At 38.0% G+C, this 15,874-nt stretch overlaps 1 protein-coding gene across 7 annotated transcripts in view; it reads right to left on the bottom strand.

Annotated features, from left to right (window-relative positions):
* The window catches only part of TUT7 (terminal uridylyl transferase 7), a 64,783-nt gene that overhangs the window by 29,347 nt on the left and 19,562 nt on the right, over positions 1-15,874 (bottom strand). For all 7 annotated transcript variants that reach the window (XM_058565492.1, XM_058565496.1, XM_058565490.1 and 4 more), the window contains exons 11-17: positions 10,510-10,662; positions 7,491-7,671; positions 5,030-6,129; positions 3,892-4,042; positions 2,544-2,630; positions 1,845-1,945; positions 185-242 (exon numbers count right to left, since the gene is read on the bottom strand). In XM_058565492.1, coding sequence (XP_058421475.1) covers positions 185-242; positions 1,845-1,945; positions 2,544-2,630; positions 3,892-4,042; positions 5,030-6,129; positions 7,491-7,671; positions 10,510-10,662 — 1,831 coding nt within the window. The remainder of the gene's footprint in view (positions 1-184; positions 243-1,844; positions 1,946-2,543; positions 2,631-3,891; positions 4,043-5,029; positions 6,130-7,490; positions 7,672-10,509; positions 10,663-15,874) is intronic.

Genomic DNA, 15,874 nt, shown 5'->3' with positions numbered 1-15,874 from the left:
ACAAATTATAACCAATTTCTCAGTCTGTCACACTTAATCACACAAGATTTTTTTAAAGACACCAATACCATAGGTATGCTATAAACGAGCCATTATACTGTTTCATTGGCATTAGTAAATCCTAAGTATGTAAAACACTAATAAAAAAGACAAAAATGTTTTTAGAAAAAGTTTATAGAGGTACCTGAATGTTTTTTGAGGACTCTTGCCAATTCTTCAATAGTTCGTACACAGTCCAACCCCTGCAACAAAAATGGCACAAACTATTGAATCAAAGGAAGACAGGTTCCTAATCTGGTTATAAACAGTTTCCATTACCTTCAGAAAAAATGAAATTAATTTCAACTCGTTCTATATACATTTTTCCCTTTTAGGTGAGCATTAATCAGTATTCATAGTTAATATCCTAAGGACACAAAAACCCCCATACACCCTACTTACTAATTGCTTTTGGTGGTGCAACAAAGGCTGAAATCAGAGCCCCCAGAAAAGTCTCTGAACCATTGAGAACCTCTGTTTTTCCTCCTCTACGTAATTCTGTCACTCAGAAGTACCCTATGTGCCAGAATAAGTAAGAGGGAGTTTCTGTGCCCTGTCTTCTTCATTCTGGGTAGACTTTCACTCTAGTTTAAGAGCTGATGAACTGCTGTGAAGCCCAGATTATTTCTCCATAGAACTAGCCAAAAATACAAAGCACAAAATGAAAGTCAGACAGCAAATACGAACAATATTTCAAATAGATCATACTAAAAACATCTGGGCTGACCCTTTTCAACATAAGCCTTTCTGATGGTTATATACATCTCAGAATATATCTGAAATTTTATTTCAGAAATGCCCTCAATACTAGTTCATAAATCATGTAAAAACTCAATTTTCTTGATGTACATACAATAAGGTCATTCCACACATCAGACACAATCTTGCTTATCCACCTCAGATACATCCTCAAAAGACAAAGACTTGAAACTAAGAAAAGGTATGAGAAGATCCTGAGCAACAGTAGACTCACTCATTTGGATATACAGCATTTGGAGCCTTGTTAAAAACAAGAAAAGGAGGAGGGATTCAGTACTTCTCAGACTTTATACCTTTTCACAGTATTTTATATTTCATAAATGCCTTCATATCCATTAGGGCTGGCAAACATTTTCTCCTCTGTGGGCCATAACACCTCTGCAAATACTCAACTCTGCAGTTACAGCATGACAGCAGCTATAGACAATACATAAATGAAGGGGTGTGGCTGTGTTCCATTCAAACTATTTACATAACAGGCAGTGGGCTGAATTTAGCCCGTGGGCCGTAGCTGACTCCCCATATGCATGATCCAAGCTGATGTGCATAACAATCTCCTGAGGCAAGAGGACCAGAAATGATCATGTCCATTTTATAAATTATCAACCAAAGACCACATGTCTAGGGACTGAAGAAGACCAAGTTTGTCTCAAATCCTAGTCTCTGGACTGTAAGTTTAGCACTCTTATCATTGTACCACACTGCCTGCCTGCTAAAAACCTTTTCAAAGATCTTACGTGGGTGTATGCATCTAAGTCAGCCTTGTGGCCATGCCAATAAGACACTGGAGTGGCTGGTTTGGTTTCTAGAATTCCCAGATGTCAATTTCCAATCCACTTTGTACTACAGGTTGAAAGTACAAGCCTTTCTAACTCCTCATATTCACCGCTCAACTTTGTAATGTATTTGGCCAGATAGATTGTGCCAAATGGCATACTCCATATGATATGCCCTGATAAATTTGGAAAAATACCAAGCTGTACTGTCAGTCAAGATTGTCAAATCACACTGCCACAGCAAATGCAAGTTTTATGTGGTCACTGTACCTCAGCAGTTTCAAGTCCATTAATTGTCATACAGACGTCAAGGTCACTCTGTTTGAACCCAAATCCATTTTTGGAGGAGCCAAACAAGCTCAATTTAGTTCCTGTTAGGGATATATGAAAAGTAATAACTAATTACCTGAGTACATTTAATTTTCTGATCAAAAAGGCCCTCTCATGAATCAAAAATACCCAGTTGTTAACTATCCTACATATTACTCTTATTATAATTATGTTCTCTTATTACCTAGTCATTAATCATAAATTATTTTCTCTCAAGATTTACTTTAAATACAAGCTGTATATGGCATGAAAGATTACCAAGTGCCACTTTATTCTTAAATGTAAGGACATTTCAAGGAAAACGTGGATCTCCTCAACATATTTAATAATGTAAACTTGCTACTTTCTATATGAATTCACTTTTTAGAGGTGTGAACTTTGACTCTAAACATAATACTAAATGAAATTCACTTGTGGCGTCTGCTGAGAGAAATCCTACACTGCAACTGTCTTCTGTTGGCAAACTAGGACTGGGCACACCAAAGACCATCCCAGGTACATCACAGAACAGCTAAGCCCTGTTCCCACCATCACTGCAAGAATACTTTATTCTCAAAATTAGTGTGCTTGGAACACAGGGACTCATTCTGAAGGAAGGTCACACTGCCTTTCTTTTCTTAAAAGTGAAAAATGGTTTACCTGGAAACTCCTGTCTTATGAAACTTTCTAGGTTTTGCCGAATATGTTCACGAGCCTGATCTTCCAAAATAGTTGGAGAAAAATCCTCTGTTAAAATAAATAGACACATTCAGAAACAAAGATTGGTCACATTGTCTAAAAAAACTGTATTTTTAATAAAATAAAACCTAAGAAGCTTAAAAAAAAACAAACCCTAAACGTTGTGTGTCTTCTCAGTAGACAATTACTAATGTAAAACAAAGAGAATGCCTTTCTAAACAAGAGTCTATCACCAAGAACTGCTTCTAAAATGGAAATGACTCTGAGTGGGCGTTCTGCAGCTGGGTTCCACAGAGACCCAAGGCTCTAGATGGCGGCCTCAGGGAACTCCCCTCGGGTGTGAACACAAAAGTCCGTGCATGTGCATGTACATATTTTTCTAAAGAGAACCTATAGTTTCCTTTCATAGCTATAACCTCCAAAAAGGTTTAAAAAAAAAAAATCACTGGTTAAGAACAAGAGTCTTTGGGGCCGGCCTGGTGGCACAAGCTGTTAAGTGCTTGCACTTCGCTTTGGTGGCCCGGGGTTCGCAGGTTCGGATCCCGGGCGCGTACTGCCGTACCACTTGTCAAGCCATGCTGCGGTACCGTCCCACGGCCAACCTTCCACAGCAAAAAAAGAGGAGGATTGGCATCGGATGTTAGCTCAGGGCTGACCTTCCTCACAAATCAAAAAAAAAAAAGAACAAGTGTCTTCTACCACAGACAACTCAAGATGTAGCAATGTGATACATCAAGTTCTTCCACTGTTGCATGCCTCTCCTTTAATGTTTTTCTTCGTAGAACTTTAAACCTCTGTATACCAATGCTTCCCCAAACTGGTGTTCCTTAAAGGGCTGTCATGTAGGTTATTAATTAGAGTTATTTAAAAAGTATTCTATGCTCAAATTTTGGAAATGTTGGATTTAAGAGTTCAATAGGTTTTCTACCATAATATTTCTCAGAAGCCTTTAGTATGTTAATGTGCCTTGTGACTCTCTAAGGGAGGGGAAGTATGTAGTTATTCCCTACTTGACCTATGGAAAACTTCCTGTGATGAAATACTATTGATCACACCTAGAAAAACATTTCAAGGAATACCAGTTAGAAAATGCTAGTATTCTAATCTTAAGACTTAAAAGATCCTCCCTCCTTGTCTTTAACAATTATTTATTGTGTGTCCCAAAAGGAACAGGATGCATAGGGCACTGTGGATACAATGGAGAATGGAACAGATTTAGTCCCTATAACGGAGGTTAGTGATTCAGATGACTCTTGAGAAAACATCAATTTAATACTTTGACAAATCAAAAGAAATGTTAATAACTTACTGTAACACTGCATGCAAACTTGATCTAAGATATTTGAAAATTTGGGTGTTAATGGTGGCAAAGGTTCCAGCTGGATTCTTTTGAAGTCTTCGGGACAGTCCTTCTTTAGATGACCCTCTCGTTTGCATAAACTGCATACTACTGTAGGAGACTGCAGGAAGACGGCAAAGCAAGACAAGACTTAAGATAAAACTTTATTTACCAAGTAAAGGGGTCTTGAATCTTTTTTTAAAAGTGCACAGTCGAAGTATGGAGATTTCTCAAAAAACTAAAAACAGAAATACCATATGATCCAGCTATAACACTACAGGGTATTTACCCAAAGAACATGAAATCAACAATTCAAAAAGATATATGCACCCCTCTGTTCATCGCAGCATTATTCACAATAGCCAAGATGTGGAAGTAACCCAAATGCCCATCAATGGATGAATGGATAAAGAAGATGTGGTATATATACAATAGAATATTACTCAGCCATACAGAAAGACAAAATTGTGCCATTTGCAACAACATGGATGGACCTTGAGGGTATTATGCTGAGTGAAATAAGTCAGATGGAGAAAGACAAACACCATATGATTTCATTCATATGTGGAAGATAAACAAACACATGGATAAGGAGAGCAGATGAGTGGTTAACAGAGAAAGAGGTGGGGGAGGGCAAAAGGGGTACACATACACATGTATATGGTGATGGATAAAATCTAGACTATTGGTGGTGAACACGATGTGGTCTATACAGAAACTGATATATAATAATGTATATATTATATGTCATTGGCCAATATGTCCTCAATAAAATAATTTTTAAAAAGTACACAGCCTACTCTTCACTTCCCAAAGGAATGAAAATATAATGTGCAGCCACTCCGAACTACCTGACGGGACACCTTATGGGACATTCAGGAGAAAAAGGCAGTTATTTTCACTATCGACAGCATTGCCTTTCTCCTATGCAAATCCCCAGGAGCCTAAGGAGAGAAGTGGACCAAGTGGTTGTACCGGAGTTAAAGACCAACTCGTTAACCACTACCAAAACAGGGGAGAGCCCCGTTCTAGTAGACAAAATTGAAATCACATGCACTAAAACTGTTTCAAATCTCTTAGTTCTATGTCTAGGAGTGGCATTGATTACCTTGCCTTTGGTGAAGGTGAGTTTACTAAATTCATAGAAGAAATCAGACTGATCCACTGTTGAATTTTCCTCACATACATTTTCTTCTTTAAGACTGATTTTATTAAGTTCCATCAGTAGAGCTCCATCCACATGTTTTCCACATTCTTCCAAGTCTTCATACTTAGCAGACCTGCCTAATTCCTCATCCTCTTCAGACAAGGCATCCTCATCCCCTGATCCTGTGTAGATGTTGTCTAACTCATCTTCATTAGCAACGTCATCCTCATCTTCCCTTCGGGTAACAGAGAGCCTGGGTTCTTCATCCTCCTCCTCCTCTTCCTCCTCCTCCTCTTCATCGGAGTGAATGATTCCTGATGTCTGGCCCTGTCTTGAAGGGGCAAAGTGGCTTAGAGCATCTTCAAGTTCATCAGTACCTTCCAGGCTTTCTTCATCAACATCAGCCTTGTCATCTAAAGTAGCATATCCATCGCACTCTTTAGCTGTAGGATTTTGGAAGCCTTCTAAATCCAAAGTGCTGTCCGTGTCACTATTTTGTGTGCTGCCACACATGACAAGCTCTTCACGTTTGCTACTGCTCAAACCTTGATCGTTGGCAGTCAAAAGATGCTTGCTCTCCCTTTTAATTTTTTCTTTCCCAGTTTTACTTCCTGTTTCTTGATGGTGTACTTTAACATCCTCATAATCATCACAGCTGATCTCTGCCTTGATGCAGTCTGAGTTTTCCAGGTGGACACTGCCGTGTGCGTTTTCTGTTTCCTCCGCTGGTGGGCTTTCAAAGCTCGCAGCAGTCTCTTCGAGAGTAAGTGGCTGTACCTTGCAGGCGCTTGCAGTTGAACCGGCAGCACCAGAACCTTGAGCCAAAACTGCGTTTTTGAGTTTCTCATCTTTTGCTTGTACATCTGAATCATGCTTTGCTGCTTCTTTAGAATGTTTGGAAATACACAGAACAGTACTCAGAGGCTTTGGAAGGCTGGATTTTGTAATTTTGTGTGGAAGAGCAAAATATTTATATGTTGTCCTTAAACAATGAAGTATATATTCAAATACGGGCTGATTATTTAGGGTCCTTGCCACATTTCTTTTAACAGAGTAGGGATCTGTAACGAAAAAAAATCCACCATTTCATACATTTCTATTTCATGTTTTAAATATTAGCCTGCTATAAATAAAAATAGGCAACTAACAAACAACAGTAAAATTTAGCATGTATTTTACATGGTTTTTAAAAAACTGGGATGGGGAATAAAAAGATACAGTTTAAGAACAAAAAGAAATGTTTCCTTAGAAACATCTGCTCTATGAAGAGAACCCATTCTGTTCAGAACCAGTACCCCTTCTCTATTTTGTTCTATGACTGTGGAGGTAAAAAAGATGTCATCAGTGTGGCTCTTGTGCCCTCGGGAAGGGAGGTCTTCCCTCCAGGCTCTGCTGAGTGCTCTGCCTCCCCACTCAGCCAGGCCCTGTGGTTTGTAGAGCTTACCTCCACTCTTCTGCCCTGGGAAGCCCCATCACTGAACTGGCTGGACTGAATTCAGGGGCGAGAGGGAGACACCAGGAGGAGACACCACTTCTCTCAATCTTTTCTCCTCCCCTAGAACTCCAGCAGGTTAGGCAATTGGCCAGAAGAGCTGAGCCAGAGAAACTGCAGGGGAGGGTTTAAAAATGTGAGATCCCCATGACTGCACACAGAATTTATGCAAAATGCAAAAAACTCTCTTATGCAATATAAAGCTTGAAAAAAAATCAAGCAAAAATAAGAGAATTCCTTTTAGGAGGTTCTTTAAATTATTTGAAGGAGGAGAATTAAGATTTCTAGAGGGGTTTCAACCTCCTGACTTCGCAAAGCTGAGAAGAGCTAGTTCATTTAATGAAGTCTACAGGGCACATCAGTGTGTCTTTTATACAACAGTCAGTTCAATGAGCCTTCACCAGAAGAAGTGTTTTTTATGAATAGTTCTAAATGTTACTGCAGATATTCCAAAAATAACTACCCTTCTCTCTATGGAGAGGAATCCAACAAAGAATGCTACTTTTCATGAGAAAAAGTATTTTCTCACCTTTGTAAAACTAAACAGCATCAACAATAATCCATAAAAGAACTGAATCTAAAAATCCAGAAATAAGAACAGTAAAGAAGATATGGGATTCACACATCACTGGGAAAAAACTTTTTAAGCATTTAAGTTATTAAGCAATTTACAAAGAAAGCAAGGACTCAGTCAACCATTATTTTAGTTAAGTAATTAAGATGTTTTACTGCAGCACTTAAAAAATCCGGGATGAACAGTTTTGTCCCTCAGAATGACCCACTGTAACACATGCAAGAGTCTAACTATTTATTTTACTTTTGGGGTCAGGCCTACCTTACATGTAGGAGCTGAAAAGAGACTGAAATAAAAAGCATGCTGTTAGACTGGTACTTAAAAAAGAAAAAAAGGAATTAAACATTTTTAGATACCTTCAATGGCAATGCGCTTTTTGGGCCAATCCTTTGATTCACGAGATATTGACTCTTTGACACGGATACTAATCACTAAATCAGCCAAATTAAATTCTAAGGCATAGAATCGTAGCAATTCCACCCAGAGCTGCCCAACTGGTACTGAAGGCTGGTGTTTTAAATCAAATATTAATGATACCTATTAATAGCAAAGAGAAAATATACAGGTTATTTCAGATGTCAGCAAAATCTGAAAAACTCGAAATCATTCAAGCATCAAATTAAAAAAATCTGAAAAACCTTAGCAAAGATAGGAACCTGACAATCCCTCTAGATAAATCACATTCTAGATTCTATTTTGCTTGTGGGAAAATAGCTTTGCTTCTCTGCACTCCTGGGATTAGTCATGTTAAAATCTAATCATCATCACACGAACAGACAGGCAGACAGAACACTCCTTGTTCTGAAGTCTTAACGACAGGTGGAGAGCTGTGCGTGGATTGCTACTCCTCAGCACCGAGCTCTCCCTGTTACTGCTGTGGGAGAGTGCCTTCAGTTACGCACGCGGCAATGGGCAGCAGTAGCTAAAGGGGCAGAGCAAGAGGAAAACACTCCTCTCGTTTGCTCTGAGAAGCTAATAAGTTCACTGCATCTGTCCCTGGCAACTGATTTTAAAGTCAAATAACTCTTGACATCAGAAATTGATACTAGTTTTACATTCACAGACTCTTGACAAATTGGAACATACTATGATGTAACACATTGGAAAGTGCATAGAATTTAGAATAGAAAAAAAAAATTGGTCCAAATACTGATTCTGCCACTTCATAGCTCTTAATTGCTCTGTGACTTAGCTTCTTCACTCTCAGATTGGCAGGACAGCACAGGGGCTAAGAGAACTGGCTCTGGAAGAGGACACTTTAAGTACGAAATCCAATTCTGCCATGTCCTAGCTGTGTATGATCTGGTTAAGGTATAGAAGCTGTCTAAGCCTCAGTTTCCTCATCTGAACAATGGGGATCATAGTACCCACCTCATAGGGTTGTTGGGAGGACTGAGTGAGAGAGTGTCTGTAAAGTGCTTAGCACAGTGCCTGGCACACATGTTCAAAAAATGGTCGCTATCATTATCTGCAGAGTAGGGATGATACCACCTATAACACAGGATAGTTATGAGCATTAAATCAGAAACAAGGGAAAGCATCTGGCAGACTTGGTTGCGTTCTGTATTTTTTCACTTAGGTATAGTCTTTTAAGAACAAGAAATCCATTTATCATTGAAACATAATGTCACAACAGTAAGATGCTCTTAAGAGGTAATCTAGTTCAACTCCTGAATGTTACAAGAGAAGGATCTGAAGCCCAAAGGGTTGACGTGCCTTGTCATAGGTCCCACCACTTGTCAGTGGCAGAATGAGAACAATGTCTCCTGATCCCAGTACAGTGCTCTCTCACCACACCATGCAATTTCCACACTGTCTAGCTCTCACTACATTCAAGAAGCAGCAGCATGATTAATCTCTCCACATAGCATGAAAATGTAGAGATAAAGTATTTAACTGCACTTACAGCAACAGCTTTTCCTTCTAAGGTGTGCAAATTTGTTTCCAAATGCACTTTATTGTATCAAGCTTCAAAACAAGTGGTATGGTATTTAATTAACCATTAAATCTCAACCACAAAGGTTCTGTCAAATAACATAAAGTCATTCAGTGGATTTACACAGCAGAACTGATTGAAAATGGAAGTTGTCTAGGTCCCAAACAGTGTAGTTATGGACACAAAGAAAACCTCCAGAAATTGAAAGCCTCTTAAACTTCACGACTTTATCCATAAGCCCTACTCAGCATTACCAAGGATTTTTAAGCATCTCACTGAAATGACTTGATAATACCCTAACATGGAACTTAAGAGATCTTCAACATGTCTAGACTAACGGTACTTAAGCTGTTTTTTTGTGATTGTTTTTATTTTTTTAATGTAGAGAACACTTTCTTTTTCAAAGAAAATAAGAATAGCAGCTGATATTTACTGAGTGCTTACCACATGCTCGGCACTGAGTTAAGCATTCTATAAATCAGCGACCCTATGAGAGGTACCATTATCATTCCCATTTATAGGTGAGGAAACTGGGACACAGAAAGATTAAGTCACTTGCCCAAGGACACACAGCTAGGAAGTGGGAGAGCTGGGATACAAATTCACATCTTCTGGCTCCACAGCCTGTGCTCTTATCCACTACTGGAACCCCAAACATAACACAGATAAAAGTGATGTGGTTCTGGTGGCAGCAAGGGTAGAGTGGCACTGCCTCCCTCTCCCCCCAGTGCTCAAGGATTCTGGAAAACACAACTGCAAAATCTATGAATCACCACTATCTCCTCAACTTAGGCACGGCCAAGAAGAGTGACACAACTTGTCTGTGTAGAGCTAGGGTTAGAATCCTGGTCTCAGGAGCATGTTGTGGATATGATTGTCATTTCACCCCAGGGTTATGTGGAAGGTTGTGGGGTCAGGGACCATTTGCCAATTTGAGGCAGAATCCTATTTTTACTACTAGTATAATTACAATGCTCAGATTTTTGTTTGAAATGCAAATGGTAATTCTTTCCTTGTGCATAAATTCCCCTGCCGACCCCTAATGGTATGGATGAGGACAAGTACAGTAAACCATATACTTATTCACTGTTATTTTAGTAATTTCAGGTTAGATAATTTTTCATATAATTAAACCTCATAACACCGTCTAAGACCTAAGCTCTTTGAGGATAGATAGGGATTTATCTTTGAATTCTCAGTATCTTTCACAGGACCTTGCATACAGAAGAAACTACATAAATAACTGAATTTAATGATCTGCATTTTACCTTTTCTCATTACTTGTCTATTCAAAGGACTGAAGAGACTAGGAAATGAAACAACCATTAAATAGTTAATGGAGTTGAGAAAAAAAGAGAGAACTAACTCATAAACTCCACAATTAACAATCAACATGAATTCAAAATAGATGGTAAAATGAGAAATTAAAGAGAACAGACCTGTCCCCTTTTAATGGGCATTTCTTTTGGTGCCTCTTCCTTTGCTGTGTCTGCGTCCCCTGTGGCATTATCAGTGTATTCCCAGAGCACAACATCTTTCTGAATGTTTTTAAGGTTGAAGTTCCCTAGTTTGTTTAACGAGAATCCTTCAATCTAGGAAAAATTAGACACATACTATTATAAGGTAGAAACAATTTTATATCAATCAGAGTAAATTAATCCTGGAAGAAATGACAAGATAACATAGTTCATTGAAAATATAAAAGGTATCAGTTATGGACCATCTCTGAGACATCTGTAAATTTAAAAATATTTTCTAAAGTAAAAAATAAGGTTTTGATTTGCAAAAGAAATGGTGACTTTGTGAAATAATTCTTTAGTAAATAGTCTAAGAGAAGGCAACACGGCCTAGGCCTAAGGCCATGGCTGGAGGAAAACTGCCGGGGCCCAAATCTCAGCTCCCCTGTGCACCAGCCGGGAGACGTGAAGTAAGGCATTCCCTCTCTCCAGGCCTAGGGTTCCTGGGAGAAGGGCCACACTAGAACCTCCTTCATGGGATGGTTGTGATATGAAATAATGGACATAACGCATTCAGACACAAGGGAGGACACGTAGAAAATGCTCAGTAAATGTAAGAAAGGGTTTCTATTGATATAATTGAGATGCAAAGTGCTAAAGAAAAGAGTCTGGGCTCAGAAGGTCTAAGAAATGTGCAACAAACTTGAACAGGTTTCTTTATCGTACAATTGGCTTTATCACAGCTTTTAAGCAGCTTAATGTACATAATGAGTTGTGGGGTGCGATGTGGATGTGGTATCCAGTTTCCCAAATGTACTTCCACTTCTTTGGTTTAGCCCAGTAATCCTTCTAAAATATAAGACATCATGTCGCTCCCCTGCTCTTAACGGTTTCCTTCTTATTCAGGATGAAATTCAGTCGTTTCCAGGGCCTAGGTAATCTGGCCCTTTGCTGTTCCTCGATCCACCTTCTCGATATATTCTCCCAGCTCGGAGCTGACGTTGGCTACTCCTTCGGCTTGGAAGGCTCTTCCCTCTAACCATCAGCTACCCTACTCTCCCTCATTGCCGTCAGGCTCTGCTCAAATATCTTTTTCTCTAAATAGCTCCTCCTCTTTCACTCTCTGTCCTTCTTACCCTGGTTTAACTTTCCTCCAAGAAATTACCGCCACTTGATGGTACTTATTAATCTGCTTCACCCCACTGGATCCATGAACTCGAGGTAAGGCTTCTGTTTGGCTCACTGCTCTCGCTCCAGCAACCTGGCACAAGGTAACTGCTCAGGACGGATTTGCTGATTGACTGCCTAAACCACTCTCCTACAGAAAACACTTTGGAAAACACCAGGTGTGGTGACTGTTAGATGTAAGTATTCAGTATTTTCTTCAGTTGTTTTTGTTTTCTTAATAATGGTTTTTGAGGAGTAGAAGTTCCAAAGTTTGACAAAGTTAAATTTATAAAATTCCCAGAAAAAAACCAAGGAGAAAATCTTTGCAGCCTAGGGGTAGGCAAGGATTTCTTAGGTAGAACACTAAAAGCATAAACTATATCAATAGAAAAGAATATTGATAAATTAAACTTTTACATTTAAATCTTTGATCTACTTTGAGTTAATTTTGGGGTATGCTGTGAGGTAAAGATTTGATGTCCATTTTTTTCCTTACGGATATCTAGTCTTTCCAGCATGAACTGTTGAAAAAGCACCTTTGTTGCAAACCAAAGGACCACCACATATGACAACAATATCGATGCTTCCAATCCATGGACTTGGTGTGTCTCTACATTTATTTACATTCTTATTTAATTTTTCTCAGTAATGTTCCAGTTTTCAGTTTAGAAGTCTTGCATGTCTTTTGTTAAATTTATTCTTAAATATTGTATGTTGTCAAGTTCTACTGTTAATGGAATTTTTTAAAACAATTTTTCAATTGTTTGCTGCTAATATATAAAAGTATAATTGATTTTTGTATATTAACTTTGTATTCTATGTCCTTACTCAATTTGCTTGTTAGTTTAGTTTTGTAGTTTTCTGAGGATTTTCTATGTAAACAATCATGTCACCTGCAAATAGAGAAACTTTTACTTCTTCCTTTAGATTTTTATGCCTTTTTTCTTTTCCTTCCTTGTTGTAATGGCCAGGACTTCCTGTAAACGTTGAAAAACAACAGTGAGGGGGCTACCCTTTTTTGTCCCCAGTGGCACAGGGAAAATGTCCAGGATGCCAACATTAAGTATCCTGTAAACTGCAGATGTTTTTCAGATGCCCATTTTGAGGCTGAGGAAGTTCCCTTCTGTTCCTAGTTTGCAGAGAGGTTTTCTTTTTGTTTTTTTAATCATAAATGAGTGTTGTACCTTGTCATGTTTTTTTTTTCCCCCTGCATCTACTGAGGATCATATGGCTTTTCTCCTTTATTCTATTAAAATGGTGAATTATATTGATTTTCAAAAGCTAAATCAACCTTGTATTCCTGGCAGAAGCCCTGCTTGGTTGTGATATATCCTTTTTGTATATTTCTGAGTTGATTTCCTAATATTTTGCTAAGTGTTTCAGTGTCCATGCTCATGAGGGATACTGGCATATAGCTTTCTTTTCTTTGTCTGATTTTGGTATCAGGGTAATGCTGGCTTCTTATTTCTCCTCTTTTATTTTCTGAATGAGTTTGTGTAGTTGGCATTATCTCTTCCTTACAAGTTTGACAGAATTCACCAGTAGAGCCACTTGGGTCTAGAGTAGCTAACATGTGTTGCCAATCCTCCTCTTTCGCTCGAAGAAGATTAGCCCTGAGCTAATACCTGTGCCAATCTTTCTCTACTTTATATGTGTAACACTGCCACAGCATGGCTGGTAAGGGGAGTTGGTCTGTGCCTGGGATTCGAACCTGTGAACCCGGGCTGCCGAAGCGGAGTGTGCGGAACTTTACTCAGCCACAGGGCTGGGCCCAGGAAGGTTTTTAATTACAAACTAAATTTCTTTAGTGGATAAAGGGCTATTCAGGTATTTTTTTCTTGAATGCTCTTTTTGAATTTAGTCTTATAAGGATCTGCCCATTTTATCTAAGTTTTCCACTTTATTGGTATAAAGTTGTTTAAATATTCTCTTTTTATCCATTTATATCTATAAGATCTGGAAAGATAATCCCTCTTCATTTCTGATATCAATTTGTGTTCTCTCTTCTTAATCAGGGGCTTATCAATACTGTTGATCAAAGAAACAGTTTTGTTTTCTTAATTTTCTCTATTGTTTGTCTATTTTCTATTTATTGATTTTGCTCTTATCTCTGTTATTTCCTTTCTTCAACTTATTTTGAGTTTATGTTGCCCTTTGATTTCCAGCTTCTTGTGGTGAAAATTTAGGTCACTGATTTTAGACCTTTATTCTTTTTAAATTTGAGCATTCAAACCTAGAAATTTCCAAGCAAACACTATTTTAGTTGCATCTCAAAAATTTTGATGTGTTGTATTTTTATTATCATTTAGTTCAAAATATTTTCTAATTTCCCATGTAATTTCTTCTTTAACCCTGGATTACTTAGAAGTCTGCTGTTTAATTTCCAAATATATTTGATTTTCCTAATTATCTTACTGTTATTGATTTCTAACTTAATTTCATTTTGTGGTCAAAGAATACACTCTATATGATTTCAATCCTTTTAAATGTATTGAAACTTCTTTTATAAACGAGCATATGGTCTATCTTGGTGAACGTACAAGATGCACTTGAAAAACAATGCGTATTCTGCAGTTGTTGGGTGAAGTGTTCCATAAATGTTAATCAGATCCAGGTGATTAATATTGTCTATCGAATCCCCTATGTCCTCACTCATTTTCTGTTTAGCTAACAGGAGTCAATTACCGAGGATGTGTGAAAATCTCTTACTCTGATGGTGAAATGGATCCCATCAATTTTTACTTCATGTATTCTGGTGCTCTCTTAATAGATGCAAACGTTTATGATTGTTTTTTGTCTTGCTGATGAGTTGACCCTATCATAATGAAATGTCCCTTTTTGTCTTTGGTAATATTTTTTCTTTTGAAATCTATCTCATCTGATGTTAGTAGAGCCTTAGTTTGACTTGATTCTTTTTTCCCCAGCTTTATTGGGTATAACTGACAAAAACTTGTATATTGCATATGTTTAAGGTGTACAATGTGATTTGACATATATACACACTGTGAAAGGATTCTTCAGTGGTTTCTGATCAGTAGTTGGCCATCACTCAAATCACTTTTATGTAAGGTGATTCTCTGGCTGCTTTTCAGTTTTGCTTTTTATTTTGGTCTTCAGCAGTCTGACTATGATGTGCTAGGCATGCTTCTCTTTGAACTGATCTTGCTTGAGGTTTGCGCAGCTTATTGGGTTTGTAAATTTATGTCTTTTATTATTAAATTTGGGAAGTTTCTGGCTGTTTTTTTCCCTGCCCCATTCTTTTGTTCCTTTCCTTCTGGGACTCAAATTACTCATGTTAGTTTTTTGAAAATTGTCCCACAAGTCCCTGAGGCTCAGTTATTTTTTTTCGAACTTTTTCCTTTCTCTTCTTCAGATTAGTTTCTATTCAACGATTTTCACATTCACTGACTCTTTCCTATGTCATCTCCATTCTGCTATGAGGCCCATCCAGTAAATTTTTTATTTAAAATAATGCATTTTTCACTTCTAAAATTTCCACTTGGTTTTTCACATTTTTTATTTTTCTGGCTGATATTTTCCTTCTCCTTATCTACCGTAGTGCATTTCCTTTACCTCACGGAGCATAGTTACAATAACTGCTTTAACATCTTTGAGAGTCCCTGCATCTGGGTCATCTTGGGTTCGGCATCTGTAGATTTCTTTTCCCTTGAGCATGGGTCGCATCTTCCTGGCTCTTTGCATGTTGAGTAATTTTGGATTGCATTACGGATATTGTGACACTATACTGTATTGTGAAAATTCTGGATTGTTACTCCAAAATGTGGATACTTTTATTTTACAGGTAATTAACTTGATTAGACAAACTGCAGATTGTCACATCTCAAGTGGACAGTGGCTCTAATCTCAGTTCAGTTTTTTAAGCCTTAGCTCTTAACTGTTTCTAGACTGTTTCACATGTGTGGTTTAGAAGTCTATCATTAATTTTGGAAAATTCTCAGTTATTATTACTTCAAATATTTCTTTTGTTCCTTTCTCTTTCTTCTCCTTCTAGTATTCCCATTATACATATATTATAACCCTTAGTAACTGTCCTGCAGTTCTTAGATATTCTGTTCCATTTCTTTTCCATTCTTTTTTTTCCTTTTTGCTTTCTCAGTTTGGGAAGTTTCTACTGAACAAAGCTCACTAATTCTTTCCCCAGGTGTGTCCAGTCTACCGA

The sequence above is a fragment of the Diceros bicornis genome, chromosome 22, assembly GCF_020826845.1.
Source record: "Diceros bicornis minor isolate mBicDic1 chromosome 22, mDicBic1.mat.cur, whole genome shotgun sequence".
NCBI classification, from domain to species: Eukaryota; Metazoa; Chordata; class Mammalia; order Perissodactyla; family Rhinocerotidae; genus Diceros; species Diceros bicornis.
Note: the sequence above shows the minus strand (reverse complement) of the source record. Positions and strands in the feature narration are given on the sequence as shown.